At 34.5% G+C, this 25530-nt stretch overlaps 1 protein-coding gene across 4 annotated transcripts in view; it reads right to left on the bottom strand.

Moving 5' to 3' along the window:
* Camk4 (calcium/calmodulin dependent protein kinase IV) overlaps positions 1–25530 on the bottom strand; it is a 236362-nt gene that overhangs the window by 105320 nt on the left and 105512 nt on the right. For 3 of the 4 annotated variants that reach the window (XM_047556207.1, XM_047556208.1, XM_047556206.1), the window contains one exon: positions 14100–14178. The exons of the other annotated variant lie outside the window; for it this stretch is intronic. In XM_047556207.1, the coding sequence (XP_047412163.1) occupies positions 14100–14178 (79 nt within the window). The remainder of the gene's footprint in view (positions 1–14099; positions 14179–25530) is intronic. 4 annotated transcript variants of the gene reach the window in all.

The raw sequence follows: 25530 nt of genomic DNA, 5'->3' as shown, positions 1-25530 counted from the left end.
ATCTTTTTGTTTCTATGGTTGTGCATGATGTAGATTCATAACATTTGTCTAATCATACATGTACATAGGGTAATGATGTCTGTCTCATTCCACAATTTTTCATATCCCTCCTCCTCCCTCTCACATCCCTCTATGTAATCTAAAGTTCCTCCCTTCTTCTCTCAACCCCCATCACCCACCCCCATTATATATCATCATCCACTTATCAGGGAAAACATTCAGCCTTTGGTTTTTTGGGATTGGCTTATTCCATCCATTTTTCTGCAAATGCCATAATATTATTCTTTATGGCTGAATAATAGTCCATTGTGTATATATACCAATTTTTTTATCCATTCATCTGTTGAAGGGTATCTAGATTGGTTCCACAATTTAGTTATTGTGAATCGAGCTACTATAAACATTGATGTAGCTGTGTTACTGTAGTAGGCTGATTTTAAGTCCTTTGGGTATAAACCGAGGAGTGGGATAGCTGGGTCAAAAGGTGGGTCCAGTCCAAGTTTTCTGAGGAAAATTCCACATAGCATTCCAGAGTGGCTGGACCAATTTGCAACACCACCAGCAATGTACAAATGTGCCTCTTTCCCCACATCCACGCCAACATCTATAATTGTTTGTGTTCTTGATAATTGCCATTCTAATTGGAATAAGATGAAATCGTAGAGTTGTTTTAATTTGCATTTCTCTAATTACTAGAGATGTTGAACACATTTTCATATATTTATTAATCACCTGTATGTCTTCTGTAAAGTGTCTGTCTAGTTCTTTGGCCCATTTATTGATTGGGTTCTTTGTATTTTTGGTGTAAAACTTTGTAAGTTCTTTATAAATTTTGGAGATTAGTGCTCTGTCTGAAGCATGTGGAAAATATTTTCTCCCACTCTGTAGGCTCTCTTTTCACATTACTGATTGGAGCATCTATGTACATCAAACAAACCCCTCTCAATTTTAAGAATCAAATAGACTAAACACAATAATAGTGGGTGACTTTAACACACTGTTCTCACCACTGGATAGATCCTCCAAACAAAAAGTGAACAAAGAAACTATAGAACTAAATAATACAACCAATGATACAGACTTAACGGACATGTACAGAGTATTTCATCCATCATTGAGTGAATACACTTTCTTCTCAGCAGCTCATGAATACTTCTCCAAAATATACCATAAGCTATGCCACAAAGAAGTCATTAGTAAATACAAAAAAAAAAAAAAAAAATAGACTACTTTGTATTCTATGAGACCATAATGGAATGCAAGTAGAAATCCATGATAAAATAAAAACCAAAAACTACTCCAACACCTGGAGACTAAATAATATGTTACTGAATGATGCAATGATAACAGAAGACATCAGGGAGGAAATAAAAAAAATTCTCAGAGGTAAACGAGAATGATGACACAACATATCAAAATCTCTGGGGCACTCTAAGAGGAAAGTTCATTGCATTGAGTTCATATACTAAAAGAATAAAAAGTCAACAACTAAATGACCTAAAATTATATCTCAAAGCCCTAGATAAAGAAGAACAGATCAATACCAAAAGTAGTAGAAGACAGGAAATAATTAAAATCAGAGCTGAAATCAATGAAATTGAAACAAGAGAAACAATTCAAAAAATTGACAAAACAAAAAGTTGGTTCTTTGAAAAAGTAAACAAAATTGATAAACGCTTAGCCACACTAATGAACAGAAGGAGAAAGAAAACTCAAATTACTAGAATTCATGATGAAAAAGGAAAGATCATGACAGCACCATTGAAATACATAATATAATTAGAAGCTACTTTGAAAATCTGTACTCCAACAAAATAGAAAATATTGAAGACATTGACAAATTTTTAAAGACATATGATCCTCCCAAACTGAATCAGGAAGACATACACAATTTAAAGAAATCAATTTCAAGCACCAAAATAGAAGAAGCCATCAAATGCCTACCAACCAAGAAAAGCCCAGAACCAGATGGATTCTCAGCAGAATTCTACAAGACCTTTAAAGATGAACTAATACCAATACTCCTCAAAGTATTCCAGGAAATAGAAAAGGAGGGAACCCTTCTAAACTCATTCTACGAAGCTGGTATTACTCTGATACCAAAGCTAGACAAAGACACATCAAGGAAAGAAAACTTTAGACCAATATCCCTGATGAACATAGATGCAAAAATTCTTAACAAAATTCTGACAAATAGCATATAAAAACATATTAAAAAGGTAGTGCACCACCATCAAGTGGGGTTTATCCCAGGCATAAAAGGTTGGTTCAACATCCAGAAATTGATAAATGTAATTCATCAAATCAATAGACTTAAAGTTAAGAATCACATGATTATTTCAATAGATGCTGAGAAAGTGTTTGATAAAATACAGAACCCTTCATGCTCAAAACATTAGAAAAAATAGGGACAGCAGGACCATACATGAACATTGTAAAGGATATCTATGCTAAACCCATGGCCAGCATCATTCTAAATGGAGAAAAACTGAAAGCATACCCTCTAAAAACTGGAACAAGACAGAGATGCCCTCTTTCACCACTTCTATTCAAAATGGTCCTTGAAATAGTAGCCAGAGCAATGAGACAGACCAAAGAAATGAAAGGGATACAAATAGGAAAAGAAGAACTCAAGCTATCACTATTTGCTGATAACATGATTTTATAGTTAGAGGATCCAAAATACTTCACTAGAAACTTCTAATACTAATAAATGAAATCAGCAAAGTAGCAGGATATAAAATCAACACTCATAAATCTAATGAATTTCTATTCATAAGTGATGAATCCTCTGAAAGAGAAATTAGGAAAACCATTTCATTCACAATAGCCTTAAAAAAAATACTTGGGAATCAATCTAACAAAAGAGCTGTGAGACCTCTACAATGAAAACTACAGAACACTAAAGAAAGAAATTAAAGAAAACCTTAGAAGATGGAAAGATCTCCCATTTCTTGGATAGGGACAATTAACATGGTCAAAATGGCCATTCTGCCAAAGGTGCTATACAGATTCAATGCAATTCCAATTAAAATCCCAATGACGTTCCTCTTAGAAATACAGAAAGCAATCATGAACTTCATTTGGAACAGTAAGAGACCTCATATAGCCAAAGCAATCCTGAACAGAAAAAGTGAAGCAAGAGGTATCATAATACCAGACCTTAAACTATACTACAGAGCAACAGTAACAAAAACAGCAAGGTATTGGCACCAGAATAGACAGGTAGACCAATAGTATAGAATAGAAGACACAGAGACAAACCCACATAAATACAGTTACCTCATACTAGACAAAGGAGCCAAAAACATACAATGGAGAAAAGATAGACTGTTTAACAAATGGTGCCGGGAAAAATGGAAATCTGTATGCAGTAAAATGAAATTAAACCTCTATCTGTCACCCTGCACAAAACTCAACTCAAAATGGACCAAGGACTTAGGAATTAGACCAGAGACCCTGCACCAAATAGAAGACAAAGTAGGCCTGAATCTTCATCACGTTGGCTTAGGACCAGACTTCCTTAACAAGACTCTCAAAGCATAAGAAATCAAAGCAAGAATCAATAATGGGATGGATTAAAACTAAAAAGCCTTTTCTCCATTTGTTATTAATAAGAATAATTCTGTAACAAACATCCTTGATTTTACATTTTTAAAAATTCAATTCTATGGCTGAACTATTCTGAGTTCTTTATTAGTTCCCTTAATCTATACAAGGATTACTTCAATTTCATTATGTGTGAATGGGGACAATAATTGCAAGCATTTATTGTTATTGTTGTAAGGATTAAATGAGCACATGTGTGAAATTTCCTGGTCCATGTAAATGATAAGAAAATGTCAGTGCCTTTTCTCAAATGACATTTAGAAGGTAAGCTTGTTCTAGTCTGTTTCCAATTTCCTACTTCATGTCAGAGAAGCCATCACAAAATAGAAGATAACTGAATCAAAATCCAAACTACAGCTCAACAGAAGCTTACCAGCTTGAAGGTAATCAAAGAGAGAAACAGATGCCATTTGCATTAAGTGACTACCTTCCCTCACCTTTTCTGAAGATTGTGACAAATCCTGCACTATTTTGTTTAATTTTCAGGAAAGCTTTAAGACGATTTCTTATGTTTTATGGTTACCACCGACCACCAAAGTCACACTTCTGTTGATTATGAATGGGGATATCAGCTGTGTCCTGGTTAAATTCTAGTTCTAATAGAACCATCCTTTCTTCTTCAGTAATTTTCATATGATCAAGACAGTATTTTTTAAAGTGCTTTTAAAATTATCAGGAAGGCATACAGACAGCACATTTAGTTTCCATTTTATATTTTTCAGTTAAATGATGATTCACTTGCATGATTCCCAACCAATCTGAAGTGAAAGGTGAAACTTACACTCCTGACAGCCCTGAGATATCCCTTTGCTCTTTTTTTGTTTTTGATTCTTCAAACTAAGTGATTAGCTATTAGTTATAAAACCAAGTAATTAATTATATTCCAAAAGTTTATGACTTTAAAACCTATTAAATAATAAAAATAAAGAACACTCCTGGAATTATTAGCATTTTAAGACTCTTATATTACATCTTGGGTTTGAATTCCTTACGGAGAGTATTTATATATAAAACTAAAATAAAATACCTGTGTGCTTGTGGAAAAAAGCTTTAACTCTTTTCCTACTTTGTCTGGACAATTAAGACCTTCTTCAAAGACCCTAGTATTTATTGTACAAGGATACAAAAAACTTCCTTTTAAAATGGGCTATGGAAGAAAAAAGGCTTTTAAATAATTCTTCTAGAGCTATTCATTGTCAGAAAAATACAGAGGCAAACAATGCTGAGTGAAAAGTATATAATCATTCTTCAGGGCTAGAGTCAGAAAGAGATCTCTAGACAGATCTTAATGACTTAAGGTTTGAGGGAAAAAATTCATTGTCGACATTATTCCACAGTGGAATATTCCATTATTCTAGGTGTGAAAGTCTGTATTTGCCATCCTTGCTGAGTAAGCACCAAAAGCTTGAGTGAACACCAAAGCTTTAGTATTCTTGAAAAGACCAGATACTTCCAGAAATTGGAAATGAAAGTGCTCTAGCTCAGTACTTCTCAGCATCCTTTTTCACTCAATGAAATGCATTACCCTCAAAGCACTCTCACTAGCACATCCTTAATCCTCCCTGCATTAAAGAACTCAAGATTTAAGTTTCATGTGTTTGGGTAGGTATGCATGCATTACATGTTAATACTCTATCACTTCCCCCTTCATGACACTTTTGTGGACTGTCAGGATTCAGAGGAGGCAGAGGCCAAGGGGCCTGTATAAACATGTAATTGGACTAGTCTCTGATTTTGTGCTGCCAGGCTGGTTTGGTCCCAGAGTATCTGTCAGGTATTTTTTGGCCTTTCCCACAAAGCTGGTGAAGCCTATGATCTATGATAAACAATCCGTAGCTGCAGGTGTCCTCTCGTGATGGTCCTAGTGTGGGGCCTCTTCATCCTCTTTAGGGAGAACACACTCCCAGGCACTAAGATTATTTTTGAATCTGGAGGTCATTGAAGAACAGGGCAACGGAGACACAGCATTTAGAGAAACTCAATATTACCCTAAAGAATCGCATTTAAACCTGAAGAAACTAAGAAATCTTTGACTGGAAATTTGAAGTATTTTCCCCAAAGATTCTCAGAGGTACCAGGTTCAGGAAGAATTTTAATTACTGTGATAGAAAGAGTATACTTTTACATTTTTGTTTTTGTAGAATAAGTGTGGAAGTTTAGTTTTAACTTGTCACACACCCACATTCCCCTTTATAAAAATGAGAAAAATTTAAAAGGTAGTAATCTTTCATATATTTTTACTTATCAATCAATAAAAGATGCCACTTACAGCTTATAGTGCTTTATCATGTATATTGTACCTTGAAACTGATCAGAACACTCAATATGTCCTGATGCCATGATGGGAGGAACAGTTCTAGACTATTCTGATCCCAAAATCTCAGAAAAAATATTGCCAGTGACAGCTTAGTATGTGTGAGGGGAAAAAAAAGTTTAGATATAACTACTCATTTGATACATTTTACAGACTTCTGAGGTAGAGATAAGTTTGAGCAACATTAGCTGAATTTATCCTGTGTTAGATATTTCTACAGAGGGAAAATTGAATCCTGATGTACACAGCCTGTGGACATCACTGCATGCCATCAACCATTAAGTCAAAGCATTAAGGGACTAACACCAATACCTGTGTGCAATTTGTATATCTCACACACCCCATTGTTGTTATTTCATTTGTTAATGAATGTCTTTGTTCATTTTGTGTTGCCATAACAGAACACCTGAGACTGAGTATTTCATGAAGTAAATAAGTTTATTTGGTCTATGATTCTGGAAACTGGAAGGTCCAAAAGGCATGGTGCTAGAATCCTGGTTAGGGCCTCTGGGTGGTGTCAACATGGAAGAAAAGTTAAAAAGGACGTGGGAAAGGGACTTAGCAGTGGTAGCCTCATTTTATGATAGCTCACTCTGGAGACAAGTAACCTGGTCCTGTGAGACCTACATTGATCACCGTTGATGATGGTGTCTCCATGATCTAATCATCTCCTACAGGTCCCCCTATCCCCCAAAACCAATACTGTTGCATTAGCAGCCAAGATTCCATCATGTGAACCATTGAGGACAAACAATATCCAAACTGTAGCAGTTAATATTACATGAGGAGGCTCATTAAACTAAAGTTCTTAGAGAATTTGGAGAAGAAATGTGTTGCTCAAATTCTCTACACATAGAAAATATTATTTGCCCTTGTTTCACAGTGGGACTTAGGAGCTGAACTAGGCTTCCCTGTGTCTGGGTCAGTAAAGGCTTTGCCATCCTTTATCAGCTTGGCAAGGAGCAACATCTAGTTGCAGCTCCAAATCTGGGCCAAGATTATTCCTGACATCTTGTTTGCTGTTTTCCCTCTCGGGTTTTCATGGCATGAATGGGAAAGGCCCATTTCTGGGACCCAAAAGACCAGGGCTCCATCTTAATTGCCATGTGTACTTTGGATAGTCAGTTTTCTAAAATTCACATAAGTAAAACACTCCCACAGAGAATTTTTCACTAATGTGAAAGAGGATAGTATATTGGGCTTCATAATTAAAGTGGACTCTGTTCTTATTAGCATTATGCTCCTTTACTATTAAAACATTAAAACTACTGAAGTGACATATGGGTGTTTTAGAGTGCTTAATTTAAAAAAAAAATTGAAAATTAATTCAATCCTGAAAACTATTTGGGGTATCTTCTAATTAAAATCCTCTGGTACATACTCATTAATTTCTCCTCCTTTAGCAAATTAATGGCTTTGAAGTTTCATGACTTGATCTCTTTTTAACTTCCTTTTCTTTTGTTGTGTGGTTGGATATAGCTTTGACCATCATTTGTCTCTGTATCATGAAGAATATATAACTAAAATTTTCTTAAAACATTTTTCTCTATTGACACTAGGATTGTGGTTTTCCCTCTGCTCACTAAGGTGTGAATACCGGGGCCAACAGGTCACTTTCCTTCTGGTTCTCCCCACATTCTGGCTTGTGGCTCACTGAACAGCACTCCAGGTTCTCGCATCCCGACTCTGAGCTCCTGAGTTCACCACCCCACTGCCTCAGCTCTCCCTTTGGGCACAAGGCATCTCCTACTCAAGGAGTTGAGAAGTTTCTCCCTCTGTGATGTCCTTTGTCTTTGGCTGATTACACATGTCCTTTTTCTGCTTCTTTGACTTCACTGGATGGTGGAGATCATTTTAGATCCAACCACACATGCCTTGTAAAAGTACCAGGAGATAAACATGGTAATTCAAGCAGATGGTTTGTCAGCCAACCGTGTTCAGGACTGTTTGAAATCTTTCTCTCTCTCTCTCTCATCAGCTTGCCTCTAAATTACAGTGTTTATTAAAAAAAAAAGCAGCAGCAGCAATAAAATATGCAAGCTCAATATATGAGAAGATGGATAAGCAAGCAGGATTATAATACATCCCAGCAATGTTTACATCAAAAAAGAAAGCAAATAAAATCATAACAATGAGCTCTCTATAAGAACGTTCAGACTTCCAAGTGGACCATCAGATGGTAAAGCATACAAATCAGGCCAAGATTTAAATGTGCTACTCTGCCACCTTCTCTCTTTAGTAGACATATACTTGTTACAAACTGAATAGAAATATCCCTGTTCCTATTCCAGGAAACCTGGCTCAATAGTCCCTACGAAAACCAATAAGTTCCAACTGACAGATGCTTGAAGAAGTTACACTTCACCTGACACGGCTTGTTATCTGCAAGCTATTTTCTTAATGTGTTCTGAGACCTCAATAGGGTCCCCCAAAAAAGCCTGTTTGAGCTAGTGATTTATTATTCTCCTGTCTATCATTGATCCAAGTGACTTTGCCTGTCCTTCCAGAGCACACAATCAAGTGGTTGAAAAGTGGCTAGCTGCAGTGTCTAATGGAAGCATATCTTTAACCAGAGTGGACCATTCATCTCTCTTATGTACATCACACAATTACAAAATGTATCATTCATGGTCAGTTTTCTATCTTACCGAAGGTTAGGCAGAAAGAGCCAGGAACCTTCATCTTCCATCCCCAAAATCTGTGCAGTTGAGGGTTAGTGACAAATTGTAGAGGATCTTTCTAGGGAGGTTAGAGGCTCCCACTCTTAAAACTAGAGGGTAGGTACACGTCCTCCTCTCAGCCAGGAGTCAAATTTATTTTGTAATTTATGTATTTATTTTAAAATTTTACAACATTTACTGAGGTACAATTAACAAATAAAATTATGTATATTTATATACTTTATATGGTATACATGTGATATTTTCATATACATATACATTGTGAAATGGTTACCACAATCAAGCTAATTAACATATCCATCACCTCACATAATTCCCTTCTATAGTGGAAAGAATATTTAAGATCTGTTCTTATACCAAATATCAAATATATATTACTATTAACTATCGACACTATGTTATAGATTAGATCTCTAATTTATCTTATAACTGAAACTTTGGACCTTGTGGACAATGTCTCCCTTTCCCCAAAGTTGGTCTTCTACTCTCTATTTCTATGAGTTCAAGTTTTTTAGATTGCACATGTAAGTGAGATCATGCAGTATTTGCTTTTGTGACTGGCTTATTTCACTTAGCATAATGCTTTCTGGGGTTGTTGCAAAAGGCAGAATTTCCTTCCTTTTTAAGACAGAAGATTCCATTATATATGCTACATTTTCTCTATTCATTCATCAGTCCTCGGACACGTTGTCACTAGATCTTGGTTATCATGAATCATGCTGTAATGGACATAGGATTGCAAGTACCTCTTCAGGATATTGATTTTATTTCCTTTGAATTTGGTATTGATGGATCATATGGAAGGTCTATTTTTAATTTTTTGAGGAATTTCCATCTTGTTTTCCATAACAACTGTGACAATTTACATTCCTGACTAACGCTTTCCTTTTCTCCATACCTCTATAGCACTTGGTGTCTTTCAACTTTTGGATACTAACTGTCCTAACAAGATTAAGGTGACATCTCATAGTGGTTTTGATTTGCATTTCCCTGATAATCGGTGAAGTTGAATCTTTTCATATATTGATTGGCCACTTGTTGTCAATTTGTGAGGCAGGAGTAGATGGTTTCCTTCACTAATGGAACTGTTCCTGTACCATTAATTAAGGCTGTCCATGCTTGGCAGGTTGGCAATTGCTGTGGACTGAATGCTTGTGTCTTCTAAATATCACATAAAATGAAGACAATGAGGACTTATGCATGAAGGAGAAAAGATAGCTCTGTTTCCTTCACACTTGTTTCATGGTTTACAAATGCATAGTAAAAATTCCACAGATAATTGCAAGCCAGTTAGTCATCTGTACAAGACAATGAGGTTATATATGAGCAACGAAAATGGCACTTCCTATGAATCTGTAAATATTTTAATATAAAAAGTGGAAAAATAGGCCACCATCATGTAGGAGAGGTTGAGTGCCACACCTTGTGATCTGGCAACTTCCTCACTATGAGTCAAGTGGAAAAAATCAACCAACCAACCAAAAGAGCACTTCGATCCATTTTCCTCTCTTGTTTATCTTTAAACTTTCAAAACTATTCCCACCAGTGATGCGATGAGACAAATGGATATTATTATAGGAGATGTCCAGGTTTTTCCATTATAATAAAATATTGGTCCACCTCTCATTTTCTATTTTCTGGCACTTCAATACATCTATAACAGAGAGTCACTGATGTTTATCATAACATTGAGAGGTTGTAAGATCTTAAAATTATTTCTGAATGGCCAAAAAAAAAAAAAAAGTTCAATTAGTTGAAGATGATCTCACTGTTGAGTTTATTGTTTTCCACACTTTTCATTGTGAGAATGCTCATATATATGGAAATGTCAAAATATCATCATGGAAATGATAACATTGTCCTATATTAAATAATTGTTGATGTTTCCCACATTTGTTTTCCCTTTTTCTCTCCCCATATGTTCCCACCCTCATACATAATATACTTTCTGTTGTTAAATAAGTTGAAAGCAAATCATATGATGCTGACTGATATGTATTTTAATGTATTCTATTTCTTTAAATTGTATCTCTCTATAAAGTACATCATGTAACATCCACACATAAAATGAATATTAACACAAACACATTTTTCATATTTACTTTACATGTTAATTTCTCACCAGTTTTTTTTTTTTTTTTTTTTTTTTTTTGGGTCAAAACACCCAACATGGTCTAACATGAGAATTAATTCATGTTCATTATCAGTATTAACTCCATCCCCTACCTGACCACCAATGTACATGAATTTCTCCTTATGAACAAATGCTTTGGTCTGTATTCTAATAGATAAGTCAGAGCATTTGTCTATCAGTCAGATATTTGAATGCCTAACTGATTCTCAATGATGAGGTCTTTTTTTTTTTCAAATGGGAAAATAAGTCTGTTATTGCTAGTGTAAACCAAAACTTCTTAAAATATTAAGCAGTGAGGAAGGGAATTTAATACTAGTAAATTTACCAAAATTTTGCTCAACTCCATAAAAAAGTACTTAAACAGATCCTGAGAAAGACAATTAACATTATCAAAGAATTAACTTTAAAAAAGATAGGAGGGGTAGGGATGTAACTTAGGGCTAGAGAACTTGATTAGCATGCACTAGGCCCTAGGTTTGATCCTCAATATATGGGTTAGGGGGAAAGGGGGAGAGGAAGGAAAACTTTTATGTTAAGTTTATCACCACAAATGAGATGAGTTTTCTTGTGTTTATTACCTTTCTTTAATGTGATATATTTTACTCATCTCCATATAACATATTCATATATCATTTTGAATTCACCATAGAGGTCCCGCCTGATGGATAGTACTATGGGTATTGTTTCTACTCCCAAAATACATATTAACATCTCCCAGTACCTCAGAGTATAGGCTTATTTGGAAATTGTATTATTGCAGATTGTAATTTGTTAAGATGAAGTCATGCTGGAAGAAATAGGTGTCTAACCCGATAGTACTGGTACCTCATAAGAAGAGCAAAATTTGGACACAGACATTCAGAGGTAGACACATAGAAAGAAGATGGCCATGTTACAATAGAGAGAGGCAGAGATCAGACTGATGGAATACTGAGGATTGCTGACTCTCTTCAGAAGCTACGTGAGAGACATGGAACAAGAAACCAACTCTTCCACCACTTTGGTTTTGGACTTGCAGCGTCCAGAATTGCTAGAGGATAAATTCACATTGTTTGTGGTATTTCGTATACTAACCCTGGGAAACTAAGATAGATAATTAGATAGATAGATAGATAGATAGATAGATAGATAGATATAGGTAGATAGATAGATAGATAGTAGACAGAGGTAGGCAGACTAAGATTAAGATTTGGGCCTCTTAGGTTTACGTGTAGTCATAAAATGAAGATATGAAGAACTCATTTTATGACTAGACATAGACCTAAGTAGTATAGTGATCCTATTGGTTTCAAGTGAATCACATACAATTGTCATTTTTATAGGGCAAAAATGAGTTAATAGACAAATTTTATTATGTTCAACTTAATAGACAGATACATAAATAATTCAAGCTTCCCAAAACCACTTTTCAGCAGCAAACCCATTGCTGAATTGTCTAGGAAAATATTTCCCCTGCATCACTTTCCCTCTGTAAATAGATTTTCAGCATCCATTCATTTCATTTGGATAAGGAGGGTTCAGTTTCCATGACCCATATAGAATTAAACACTAGAGGCAATCCTTCTGTAAGGTTTTGCCTGCTCTCTCTCTCATTTACACATTGCTGTGCATAGTTTATCCTTCAAGACAATACTGGGGATTCCATCTCATTCACATTCAAAGCTGAGGTTCCTCCAGGGGATTTTTTCTCATTCCATTTGGCACAGCAGTAACTGTGTTTGACAACATCTGCCTTACAGCTCCATCTGACACTTGGTTCCCGTCCACATTCTCTTCCTGCCTGTCTTCTGAGGAAGATGTTTTCACAACAGAGGTGGAGAAGAGAAGGAAGTAAGGGTGAACAAGAGCTGTATTTTTTCAATTAATATGAGCTCATCACACATCTTCACCTATCTCTTACTCCAAAGATTTTTGACATAAACCAGCCTTTTGTCCTTTAGGATTCTTGAGCATTCACAAGTAATTTCTGAATGTTTATTTCCTAGATTTTCAAATATCTAGCCCCTTGTAAAATTTCTTCAGTTGAAAAAACAAAAAACAAAACACACACACACACACAAACACACACACACACACACACACACACACACACAAATTTTACCCACAATGTTTTTGATCAACAGAAGATACAACTAAGTTTAACGATATTTTAAGACTGCTGGCTAAAGCACAATTTGTTTTCACAAAAAGTAGATATTTAACAGGAAATTCTATTCCATAAATTTTTAAAATAATCTTTAATTCAGATAAGTTTTATAACTATAAGAAATTGACTTAAAGGACAATTCCAAACCTTATAAATAATAATAAATAAATATATAGAGAGTTTATTAGAAGCAATTGCCATGTGAATTATTACCTAGGTTTTTTTTTTTTTTGTTGTTGTTATTTTGACATGGCTTTAAATTCCAACAGATTGTTTCAAAATGTCATTCTATTTCCATTTGACTGAAAATCCTGCACCATTATACTGTTCATTATATGAAGCTCTGAAATTTCCCTGTGCTAAAGACAATACATAAACATCTAGTGATATTAAGCTGCCTTCAGGGGAAAAAAAATTCCTTGACCTAACGGAGGTATTATTTGACTTCCAAATATATGATATTTCTCTCTTCAGCAAAGTTTGCAAACAAGTTTTCCAATATATATATATATTTGGTCACATAAAATTTGAATAAGGAAGGATATGTTTTTAAAGAGTATCTTGGCTTTTACAGATTTATGAGTGGAAACTACCTAAGGACAGAAAGTGTAAGTGAAGGATTAAAATTACACACTTCTCTCGGACACAGAGTATTACATGGGTGCTGGCACTAACTTATTAGAGACCCTTTGCCTCTCTTCCAGCTTGCCTGTCAGTTTAGGAGAACCCCAAACAAAGTCTCAATGCTAGAAACATTAGCATCTGTCCTGTTGTTGAATACTGAAGCCAACCCAGTCATGGAAAGTTTAGACAAATTAGAAACTAATGACTCTGTTCACAAACAGATGTTTGTGTTTCATTTCAGCTTCTTTTAAATGGCAAGCTTCTCTAGGATATTAAAATGTGATTCTAATATGGAAATGCTAAAATGTGCCATCTATGTATATACATCTTCTAGACCATGGCTGGCACAGAAAGTCAGGCTTCCCTGCCAACTCTCTTGTATCTTCCTTGTACACTTCTCCCACAAACCACATCCACTTCAACATCCCATGGCTTTCAGAGAGCCACAAGGATGTCATCAGACCACAACCAACTTGGGTTGCTCTCCCCATCTGGAGTCATGCACAAAGCGGCTCCCTGGCCCTTTGTCCTTCGAACTGCTCCAGGTCACAGGTCCCTCAGAGATGCTATTATATAATGAAATAAACTTACTGTTTTCTTTAACACTTTGAGAGCATAAGGCTTCTGGGTCCCCTTCTGTTTGCATCTGTACACAATGGATGTAGCACCCCTTGAGGGGGAAAAAGACAAAAAGAAAATGTTATGCTTTGGACATGAATTAAAGGGGAAAGCTTGAAAATAAGGGTCTCTTGCAGTTACCCTCACAAATGACAAGTGTTTATAAGTTCTGGCCCTATATGGCAGGAGTACTTTTTTTCTCACAATTGAATATGATTTGTTTAGAAAATTCTAGGTTTTTTAGAGTGCTCTTTAGACTCCTCTTTTCCTCTTGCCCATCCCTACCTACACAAGTAACAAACAATAGGGCTGTTGCATTCAGTAGGCACTCAAGTAACTCAAGCCCTCAGGTAAACATAATTTCTCAAGAACAACCATCCAAATCAAAATCCCAGAGTTTCTTAAAGGTACATGTTGAGTGAAATAAGCCATATGGCTTCAGGGAGGAGGCTTAAGTTCGGGACTTTTGTAAGGATTGTGACAGTGTGCACTTCTGCTACTGTTACTTGGCAAGAGAGCTGGAGAACCCCCACCTCTTGCTTTCCTTTCCTTTTCTTTTCTTTCTTTTTTAACCTATCAAGGAGAATGATAGGAAGACACTAAATAGTTATTTTCCTCTGTTTGTAAGGTTACTAAAATGGGAGTATTAAAAAGCAGGACAGTGTGGTATGCTCCCACACCACGCACAAAGCAAGAGAGTAAGAGAGACAGACAAAAAGAGAACTACAGACCAAACAGGCTGAAGTTTCAACTTCAGAAGGAGAATATCTGGAAGTATCTTAAAACAAGATCAGCTTGAAGTAAACCTGTCAGACTTTGAAGATCAAGCCAAAGGACTTCCTGTGATATATTCAGTCCTATGGTTCTGAAATTCTAAGTGGGCACAAAGAATTATAAAAATCAAACACATATCTAGCTATCTAAGAACAATAAATTTTCAAAACAGCCAAGAGAAGTCAGGTCTGGTGGTTTCTATTTACCAATGGCCAAGAAAAATTTTACTATTTTTCAAAATCTTTGGTAAGAAATGACATATATACAAATAAAGGGTTCTAGAAATAAAATAAGTGACAATAAATATAAAATTTATTTTTCTTATATGTAGTTGCTTTAAAAGATAACTAAAGAAGAATATTAACAACAAATTGTATTCAAAGCATATATAAAAGTAAAATGTATGACAATAGTAATATGAAGGATGGGAGGTAGAAATTGGTAAAATGCTACTGTTAAGTCTTTACATGTTGGGTGTATGATATTATTTTAAAATAGGCCCTGATTAACTAAAGGTTTGTATTATATGACCTAGCACAATGGCTGAAATAATTCTTTAAAGAAGAATCAATGATGAACCAATAATAAATCTAAAATGCAGTAATCAAAAGAGCATATCAAAACCACAATGAAGTATCTTTTTTTCTACATTTTAATTTGGCTAATATCAAAAATATGAAAGATACCAAGAGTTGTTGAGGGTGTGGACAAAAGGGAACCCTTGTACATTGTTGATAAGATTGTAAATTTGTATAGCCATTGTGGAAAAAAACAATATGAATGTTACTCAAAAAATAAAAAATAAAACTATAATAGAACTTATGATCCAGAAATCCCATTACTGGTTATATATTCAAAGAAAATGAAATCAGCATGCCAAAGAGATCTCTCAAGGTAATCATAGCATGACTCATAAGATGTAAGATATGGAGTCAAACTAAGTGTCCATTAATAGTTGGATGGCTAAATAAAATGTGATATATATACACATCGGAATACTACTAAGACTTAAAAACAAGAAATTCTTGTTATTTTCAACCACTTGGATGAAGGTAGAAGACAGTAATAAATCAGACACAAATATTTCATGAACTCATATATAGAATCTAAAAAATGTGAACTCGTAGAAACTGAAAGTAGAATGGTCAGAGGTAGAGGGATTTGGGAGATGTCGCTCAAAGGAGACAAGAACAATGTGATGTTTCTTGAAAATCACTAAGGAAGTAGTACATATGTTAATTAGTTTAATTAGCCATATCACAATATATGTATATCACAAAACATCATGGTTTACACCATCAGAATATGTAACTTTTATTATAAACAAAAGATATGATCAAAACTACATTGAGATTTCAATTCCCTCAAGTCACAATGGCAATTATGAAGAACACAAATAATGATAAATGCTGGAGAGGGTGTGGGAGAAAAGGTAAACTTATACGTTGTTGGTGGAACTTCAAATTAATACTACCACTCTGGAAAGCAGTGTGAAGAGTCCTAAAAAAACTAGGAATAGACCCAGCTGTCCCACTCCTCAGAACTAAAATCAGCTTCATCAAAGTTTGTAGCAGTGCAATTTACAATAGCCAAATTATGGAACCAGCCTAGGTGTTCATCAGTAGCTGAATGAATTAAGAAAATGTGGTATATATACACAATGGAGTTTAACTCAGCCATAAAGAAGAAAAAAATTATGGAATTTGCAAGTAAATGAATGGAACTAGAGAACATCATGTTAAGTGAAATAAGCCAGACTTAGAAACTCAAGGGTTAAATGTTTCTTCTCATATGCAGAAGCTAGAGCAAAGTAAGGGGAAAACAAGAGGGTTGAGGGTAGATATCACAAAGATATAGAGAAGGTCAGTGGAGCAGAAGCAGGAGACCATTGGGGAGAAAGGAAGAACAGTAAACAGAGGAAATGAAGAATGAATTTGACAAAATTATGCTATGTATTCATACTAATATGCCACAGTGAATTCCACCTTTATGTATATCTATAAAACACCAATTTAAAATGAATAAATAAATGAGTAGAAGGAAGACCAGTAGAGTAGAGGAAGGGGAAAAGGTCAGGAAGGATGAGAGGGAAAGGGGGACCAAAGGGGACTGAAATGGAGTAAATTTAATTCCATGTATATATGGTTATATGGTTATGTCTCTATGAACTCAATTATTATGTATAACTATAATGCCCTTAAAAACATTACAAATAGTGAACGTATATATCACCAAAGAAAATATAGGGACAGCAAATAAGAACATGGAAAGATGCTCAACATCATTAATCATTAGGGAAATGCAAATTAAAACCCTAAGGAGATGGTAACTACCACCTATTTGAATGACTTAAAATAAGAAGACTAGTAAGGATGCAAAACAACTAACACTCTCATGCTTTGCTGGTGGGGATGAAGAACGGTGCAGTCACTTTGGAGAAGAGCTTAGCAGGTTCTGATGAAGTTAAACATACTCTAGGACCCATATGTCTCACTGGCAGGTATTTAACCAAAATGAGATAAAAACTGTGTCATATCTCCAGAGCAACTTTATTAGTATTCATCAAAAATTACAAACAGCTCCAACATCCAACTGTGAAATGTATTAACAATCTACAATATATCATACTATAAAATTCTATCATACTATTTAATTCTACTATTAAAATGAAAAGGAATAAACTAGGTTGTGCTTAACAACTGGGATGAGTCTCTAATACAACATCCCAAGTGAAAGAAGATAGTTTCAAAAGGCAATATACTGCATAGCTCCATTTGTATAATAGTTAAAAAAAATTTTTTTTAAATTTTTGAGTTGCAGATGGACATAATACGTTTATTTATTTATTTCTATGTGATGCTGAGGATCCAACCCAGTGCCTCATGCATGCTAGGCAAGCACTCTACCACTGAGCCACAACCCCAGTCCCCCATTAGTGTAATATTTTAAAGACAAATTACAGGGATAGAAAATATATCAGTGGTTTTTAGGGGCTCACAAGTTGGGGAGATATGGACTGCAAGTAAATATGGAGAAATTTTTTTCTCACAATAGAAACACTCTATATCTTGTTTATGGTGGTATTTGCACAAGCATATAAACTTGTCAAAAAGGCATGACTGTGTGATAAGGTGAAATTTACTATAATTTAAATTATACCTTAATAAAAGTAAGCAAACCATTGTTATAGGAGAACCATATTGTTCAAAGGCAAGGGTAAAAAGCAAATTACCAAAATATAGCCTATAGCATTTGTCCCATTCTATTTTCACCTAAAAGTAGGTAACTGATGAAATTTTAGAGGGGAAAATTTTAAGAAAATGCTATTTGCAAACATTGAAGAAAATAAAAAATTGAATTTTCATTTTTATGAAAGATCGAAAAAGCAATTGAAAAATTAATATTAATAATTCACGTAAAATAAAATATAAGGCATCTATTACTTAATTTCCTCATCCCATTAACTCATTGATAAAATATTCAGTGTATCAATTCTTGTTTTAGCAAAATATTTTTTAAAAAATTAACGAACTCTAAAGCCACAAGTATACTAGCAATAACATTTTAAAGGCTGAAAATAATAAAAGAATAACCTAAATAGATTATTTATTAAATATAATATTTAGTAAATAAAATTTAGAAATTATTTCTCAAAAACATAACCTATATTCTTTGTTGAAATTAAATGACTGCTTAAGTGTGTAAATATAAAAATGGAATCATGTTTTCAGTATGTATATATAAAAATAGTGTTTTTACATAGAATATGTTAATAGTTAAGTTTTAATACAGAAACCATATTGTACATTTTGCATCTTCATTTCAAAATATATTAAGTAGAGAGAATCATCAAAAATTATCCGAGATCCAAAAGAAATAGGAGATTATATATCAGAAGATATTATTTTTATGGGGTTATTCAGTAAAAAAATAATGCTTCCCTTTTCATGTCTAGTCATTTATAACATGTTCTTTAACAAAAAGACCAAGGAGTATAAAAATTATTCCAGTGAGATGTTTTTCTGCTATGATTTTTATGACAAAGAAAGGAAATCAATACTCTTGAAGTTTAAGCCTGACTTTGACTTTAAAATTAGTTTTCTTTAACAGAAATGTTAGGAAAGTTATTTCCAAGCTCTATCCTTGTCTAAATGGCTGGTTACTTTTAAAAACATGTTAAGGTAAAAAATTAAAAACATAGACCACCACATTTTTCACCAAATAGAAAGAGAATATAGTCTAATCTGTAACGTTTCTAAAACTGTGTAGTGTGATGATATAATACTGTGTACAAGTCATAATATATTTACACAATACAGTATATCACAAACACACACACACACACACACACACACACACACAAAAATTATTGTTCCATTAAAGCTATTGAGAAACACCTGATGTTGGTATCTGGTACTGTGTGCAAAATTTAGGGATGTGGTGAAAAGCTTCAGATGTAATTATCTATTTGCCTTAAGATGTTTCAAATATAAAGTCCTTTGTTGGCACACTTAGAACTATGTAGCATAAAAAGGGGCTCTTTATCCTGGAATTCATCTTCACATGTTCCTCATACCCAAAACTTAAGGACAACTATCAAAATCTTTTTCATCCATATCTGGATACATGAATTTCCTTTTTTTTTTTTAATTAGTTCATCCCTTTGCTCTTCTTTTCTTCCCTCCTTTGTTGTTTTAAAGAAAGAAATTTTTTTTAAATTTTAATTTTCACTCCAAATTGAATCTAGATGCTTTGACATAACCACCCACTCAAGTTGAGAGACAGATACCCAAATACATTCAAAGGGTCAAGTAGAGAGTAAATCTGATTCAAAATGGAAGCAGAAATTCCTAAGTCTGAATTCACATCAATGCTTTGGGGAAGTAAGATGAGATTGCACAATGTTAAGACATTTTAGCAGTAAGGTCCTTCTCCCATCAAGGGAGGTTGTAAATTAGATTGGCTTTTTCTGGGAGGTACCTAGTGGGACATTTGTGATCCTTTGGGTCACAGTAACAAAGCTTGGTTTCTCTTCTTGCTCTTTGGAAATGTAAGAGAACTTCAGACACAGAATTTTCTGAAACATACTAGCCTGGAGTTAGTGTTGGCATCTTTGTTTTTTGGTTTCAGCTGTGCCTCTGCAATGATACATTGCATAGCCATGTAAAATTGTCTTTGCTAAAGTTATGAGGTCTCATAAATTACTAGAGTTTTGCTTTTCTCCCCCTTGAGATGGAACCAAAGAACACTTTAATCTTCTTCTAATGTTGAAGGTGCTTGGTTAAAGAAGAGTGATGCCAAATATTAATCATTCTTAAACATTTCAAAGCATTTAATTTTGTTTGTTTTTGAATTTGATTTTAAAATTTTCAATTTTTATTATGTGTATGTGCTTGTGGAAAGTTCTTCCAAATGCTCTTTCTGAAAAGCTCTAAAAGCAAAGCTGTGATTTCTAAAAGCGGTCTCATCAAACTTGAGAACATAATGTGTGCAACGCTACATCCATTGCATTTCTCCTAAGTGACTGACTTGCTATTAACAAGCCTATTCTTTTCATTGATTTTTAGATTAGATGAATTACTAAGATTTGACTCTTCTTTGGTGTGAAAGTAGAGTCACATGAAGGTACACAGACCTGAAAAAAGACAAATTCTATAAGTGTTTAATGTCAGCATACATCTTGTTCCATTGCCAGTGACAGTTTTTCATTGTTTCATTTTCCATCTCTGTCAGCCAGGAACTCCTCCATGCTCTTTAACACTAGAATGCTTCCTGGTGTTCTAAAGTCATCAAAGAACACCCCCCCCACACACACACACACGTACTCCAAATCTGAACCTTAAATCAAACGAAGAACAGGAGGAAAACTTCTCAAGTGATTTAATTACTGATTTGGCATTTTCAATGTACAACTTGAAAAATGGCTAACCTTTAGAATTCAGAAGTTGCTATTAGACACTGAAGCATTCCAAAACAGTTAAATATTACAGTCCTAAAGTAAACCTCAAAAATATCACGTCAAGGAATGATGCTGAACCCCAGATCTTAAAAAATGCCCAAGCCAAAGATTTTAATAAGCCTAGGGTCAGAGTTCATCCATAAATACACTCTTCCTTTCTTGGTTTCATTAACATGCTGAATCCTTCTGGGAGCAAGGATTCCTCATTCCATGTCATCCCACATTCTACTTGGCGCCTCGTCTTGACTCTTGTGACTGTCTCTGTATCAGATTCCTTATTTCTTGCTTCATCCTGATGTCAGCTTACTCCACATACTCTGTCTTATACGTCTAATTCCTGACCCACACTCCCTTCTGAAAGACCTTCCGCTGGCAACTACTTAACTCTTCCACTCTGATTGCCAACTTGAGCCTTGAACCATTATTGTTGTGTGGCTCCAGTTTCTCAAAGCCTTGCTTGCCTGCCTAACAGTTTCGTTAAGGTGCTGCCTCTTAGCATCTAATTGTGACTTTGGTCCTAATGCTGGAATCTCTGCAAAGATTGACTTTAAAATGACTCCTCTTGTTTTAAAATTTTAATAAAGACTCTATACTTTGATAAGATAAAAGCTTCAAAGATTTGAATTAAAATGTTGAATTTTAGCTGCCACAAAATAAAGCAAAATCAGTCTCAAATCATCATGTTAGTTTAAGTATTTATACTCAATCACAAAATAATATAACAGCAAAAATTGTGGAATAAAGGATCAGAATACTCTTATCAGTCCTCTGTTTTCTTCAAAATATTTAATGTCTCATATTGTTAATCTTTGGTATCAATTAATCAAACTTTTTGTGAATATTGTTCTTTTCTCTGAGTGGATGTGTGCATATGCATGCCATACACACAAATTGAATTTTTGATCAACCAATTAATGTCTTAATGTATTATGAGAATAACTGCAGCTCTTTTTCACCTTCACCCTCCATCCTCAGTCCTGTTCCCTGCTATTCCACACTATACATTGCAATATATTTAATGTATATCCATCCAATCCAACTTTGACGCCTTCAAATAAGCTTATTTATATTATAAGGAATATGTACCATTGTCTTTATATACTATTTATCATAACTTATGGAAGTGTTAGTTATACCATATACCTAAGCCCTCAACTTGCATGCTTTTTTCCACAGAAAATCATGTTCAGAGATCTACAATGTTGATTAATATAGATCTTAATGAGTCCTTTTAACTGCTGCTACTAAACAAACATACCAAATTTTATATATTCAGTATGGCTTTGATGGGCATTTAACTTTTTAGCAACTTCCATCAAAAATCTAATGGATATATTTATAACAGTTTCTCCACAATTTATTTCCAATTTCTTAGTTGGCCTATATTTTTTTTACAAGACAAATCTTTTGATTTATTAAGTAAGAGCACCAATGTTGTAATCCCTGAAGTCAAGCACACCATAAAAATGCACCACGTCAACCCAATGAGAATGTAATATATAACCATTTAGAAACCTTGCCCTATAACTATGGTTACATTTACAAATAGGACTAAGGATAAAATATAATAAATTTTGAAGGCAAATGACTTCATTGTAGTTAACTCCATCATAAGGATGAGGCTGTTAAGGACTATGGAAAAAGAGTATATAGGGCTGGAGACATAGTTCAGCTATAGAGCACTTACCTAGCACCCTGGGTTATATACCCAGCACTGGAAAAAAAAAAAAAAAAGCCTAAGTAGTGTGGGTGTGAGCAATACTTGGTTACATTTTCAAAAGAATTTGAAATCACTGTTTTTTTTTTTTTTTTTTTTTCCCTTAAAGCAGAGTTGAATTAATTCGGTAAAAACGTATGAGCACTGTACTGGGCATTTTGGGAGATGATAAGGATGGTTTTGGCCCTTAATGGACTTCCAAAATAATATGGAAACAAGTAAATTAAGTGTAAAAATATAATTTTTAAAAGCAGACCAAATACTAAGAAAGAATAGATTATGGGGTTTTGGGTAGCAGGACTTTATAATTTATTATCCAAGCCTGAATGACTTTGAGAGTGGGATGGAAAGACATTAATTCATTATGTCAAAACCTACACATAAATCAGAGCTATCTTCAGCAAACTGGGACCTTTAGTCTCCCTATTGTGAGGACTAAGAAGGAGTGAGCTGGGGAGACTTCTTATAAAAAGGCAAATTTAAATTTATCTTTGAAGTGAATAGAGACTAATAAAAGCAAGAGAATAGATTAGCAAGTGTTCTAAGTATAAGGCCTACTGCAGCCTCAAGGAACATGGGAGAGTTCATGGAGTATTATATTCCTAATAGGCTTATTTGTCTATCTGGAAAATGTAAAGAATATATAGTGGAATATTTCTTTGGAATAGCAAGTCTGTTTTGAAGGACTACACACATTAGACTATAAAATTCTTCAATCTTCATATGAATTGAAGATTGAAAACTTCAATCTGTATATGAAGAGGGATATTAAAAACTTCTGAGCAGGAGAATGAGGTGAGTAACTAGAGAAGTGTTTTAGAAAACTATCTGGCATGCAGAAGGGAGGCAAAATTAGCTTTTGACTTTACAGTAGCTAAAGACCCAGCTTTCTCACTCCTTAGTATTTACCCAAAAGAACTAAAAACAGCATACTATAGTGATGCAGACACATTAATGTTTATATCAGCACAATTCACAATAGCCAAGTTATAGAACCAGCCCAGGTGCCCATCAACAGATGAAGGGATAAGAAAATGTGCTACATATACACAATGGAGTTTTACTCAGCCATAAAGAAATAATTAAATTATAGTATTTGCTGGTAAATGGATGAAACTGGAGAACATCATGCTAAGTGAAATAAGATAGACTCAGAAAGTCAAGGGTTGACAATTTTCTTTCATGTGCAGAAGCTAAGGGAAAATAAGGGCAGGGGAAATCCCATGTAAAAGGAAGGGAGATCAGTGGAGTAGAGGTAGGGGATGGTGGGGGAGGGATGAGCAATGGGAAAGGGGGGAACTGTGGAATGAAATTGACCAAATTATGCTATATACATGCAATATATATAAGCATATATATATATATATATATGAATATACCACAGTGAATTCCACCTTTATGTATATCTATATAGCACCAATTAAAAAATGAATAGAAGGAACACTGGTAGAGTAGAGGAAGGAGAATAGGAAGAGGAAGAAAGGGAGGGAAGTAGGAAGTACTGGGGACTGAAATGGAGCAAATAATATTCCATTCATAGAATGATTATATCAAAATGGTCTTCACTATTATGTATAACTATAATGCACTAATAAAAATCTCTTAAGATGATTTAGCAATCTTCAACATGTTTGCAAATCTTTTCTTCTTAACTGAAGAAAAATAATTTGCACAATGCTATCTCATTCCTCATAGATGATACTATTCTGACATAAGCATAATAGACTTTGAACAATGTTGAATATCCTTTTCCGGAGACATGGATAACTTCGGAGCAAAATGCAAAACACAATTATTTCTTTCTTAGTCAGGCTTCTCCAAAAGCATGCAGAAAGTAAATCAGGATGAGACATTAGTTTCATTCATGATGTCATTATTCTAAATGACATGTTTATATCCCATGACTTCTGTTATTGTACAGTCTGCTTCTACTTTTAAAGTCAACAATAAAACACAAATATCAGTTGGTTAATTATCTTTGACTCTGATGTTACACCTATGTACTTCTAACAACTAGACTACAGGTTTTACACTATTCTTAGGACTTTTATGGTTACCACCTCCTTCATCAAGGAAATCTTCATGATATAAATTTATCTGAGGATGTACCCTTCTTTTTTCGAAATTTGTTTTCATTCTTAGATACAATTCCTTGGAGGGCCCCAAATTTGATTTATTGCTTATTTCTTCTCTTATTCTCTCATGGTTTTCAAAATCAAGGTAAATTTTATATGCTATAAAATGTACAGTTCTTCAGTGTTCAATCCAATGAGTTTTGGCACATGTACACCCCTGGGAACTACCATGCCTTCAAGATTTAGAATATTTCTATTTCCATACAATGTTCCTAATGTCTCTTCTAGTCAATCATCAATTATACAGAATGATTGTTCTGATTTGTGTTATTAAGGTTTAGACTGGACTGCACCTGAACTTTATATGAATGGAATCACACAGTATGGACTCTTTGTTCAGTTTTCATTGCTCAACCCAATGTTTAGAATTTATCCATACTGTTGCACAAGGAGTTCACTTTTTTATTGCTCAGTGGTATTCTATCTACATATTGGTTTCTCCAAAGAGACAGAAACAATAGGATGTGTGTACACATACATACACAACCTATTTATTTATTTATTATAAAGAAGTGGTTCATGTGGGTTATGGTGGATGAGAAGTCTAGACTGAGAAATGACGATGTGTAAGTTCCAGTCCAAAGAACTGAGAAGCAAATGCAGTGGTGGTGTAAGTTCCAATCCAAATCTGAGTCCAAATCTGAATCCAAAGGCATGAGAAGACCAGTGTTCCAGTATGAAGACAGATGGAGAGAGAAGAAATTCTTTCTTAGTCATTTTTCTATCAGACCTTCAACTGATTAGATGAAACTCACCCAGGACAAAGTATTTTAACCAATCTACTGATTTAAAGGTTAATCCTATCCAGAAAAACCCTCA

Source organism: Sciurus carolinensis, chromosome 6, assembly GCF_902686445.1.
Source record: "Sciurus carolinensis chromosome 6, mSciCar1.2, whole genome shotgun sequence".
In the NCBI taxonomy this organism is placed as follows: Eukaryota; Metazoa; Chordata; class Mammalia; order Rodentia; family Sciuridae; genus Sciurus; species Sciurus carolinensis.
Note: the sequence above shows the minus strand (reverse complement) of the source record. Positions and strands in the feature narration are given on the sequence as shown.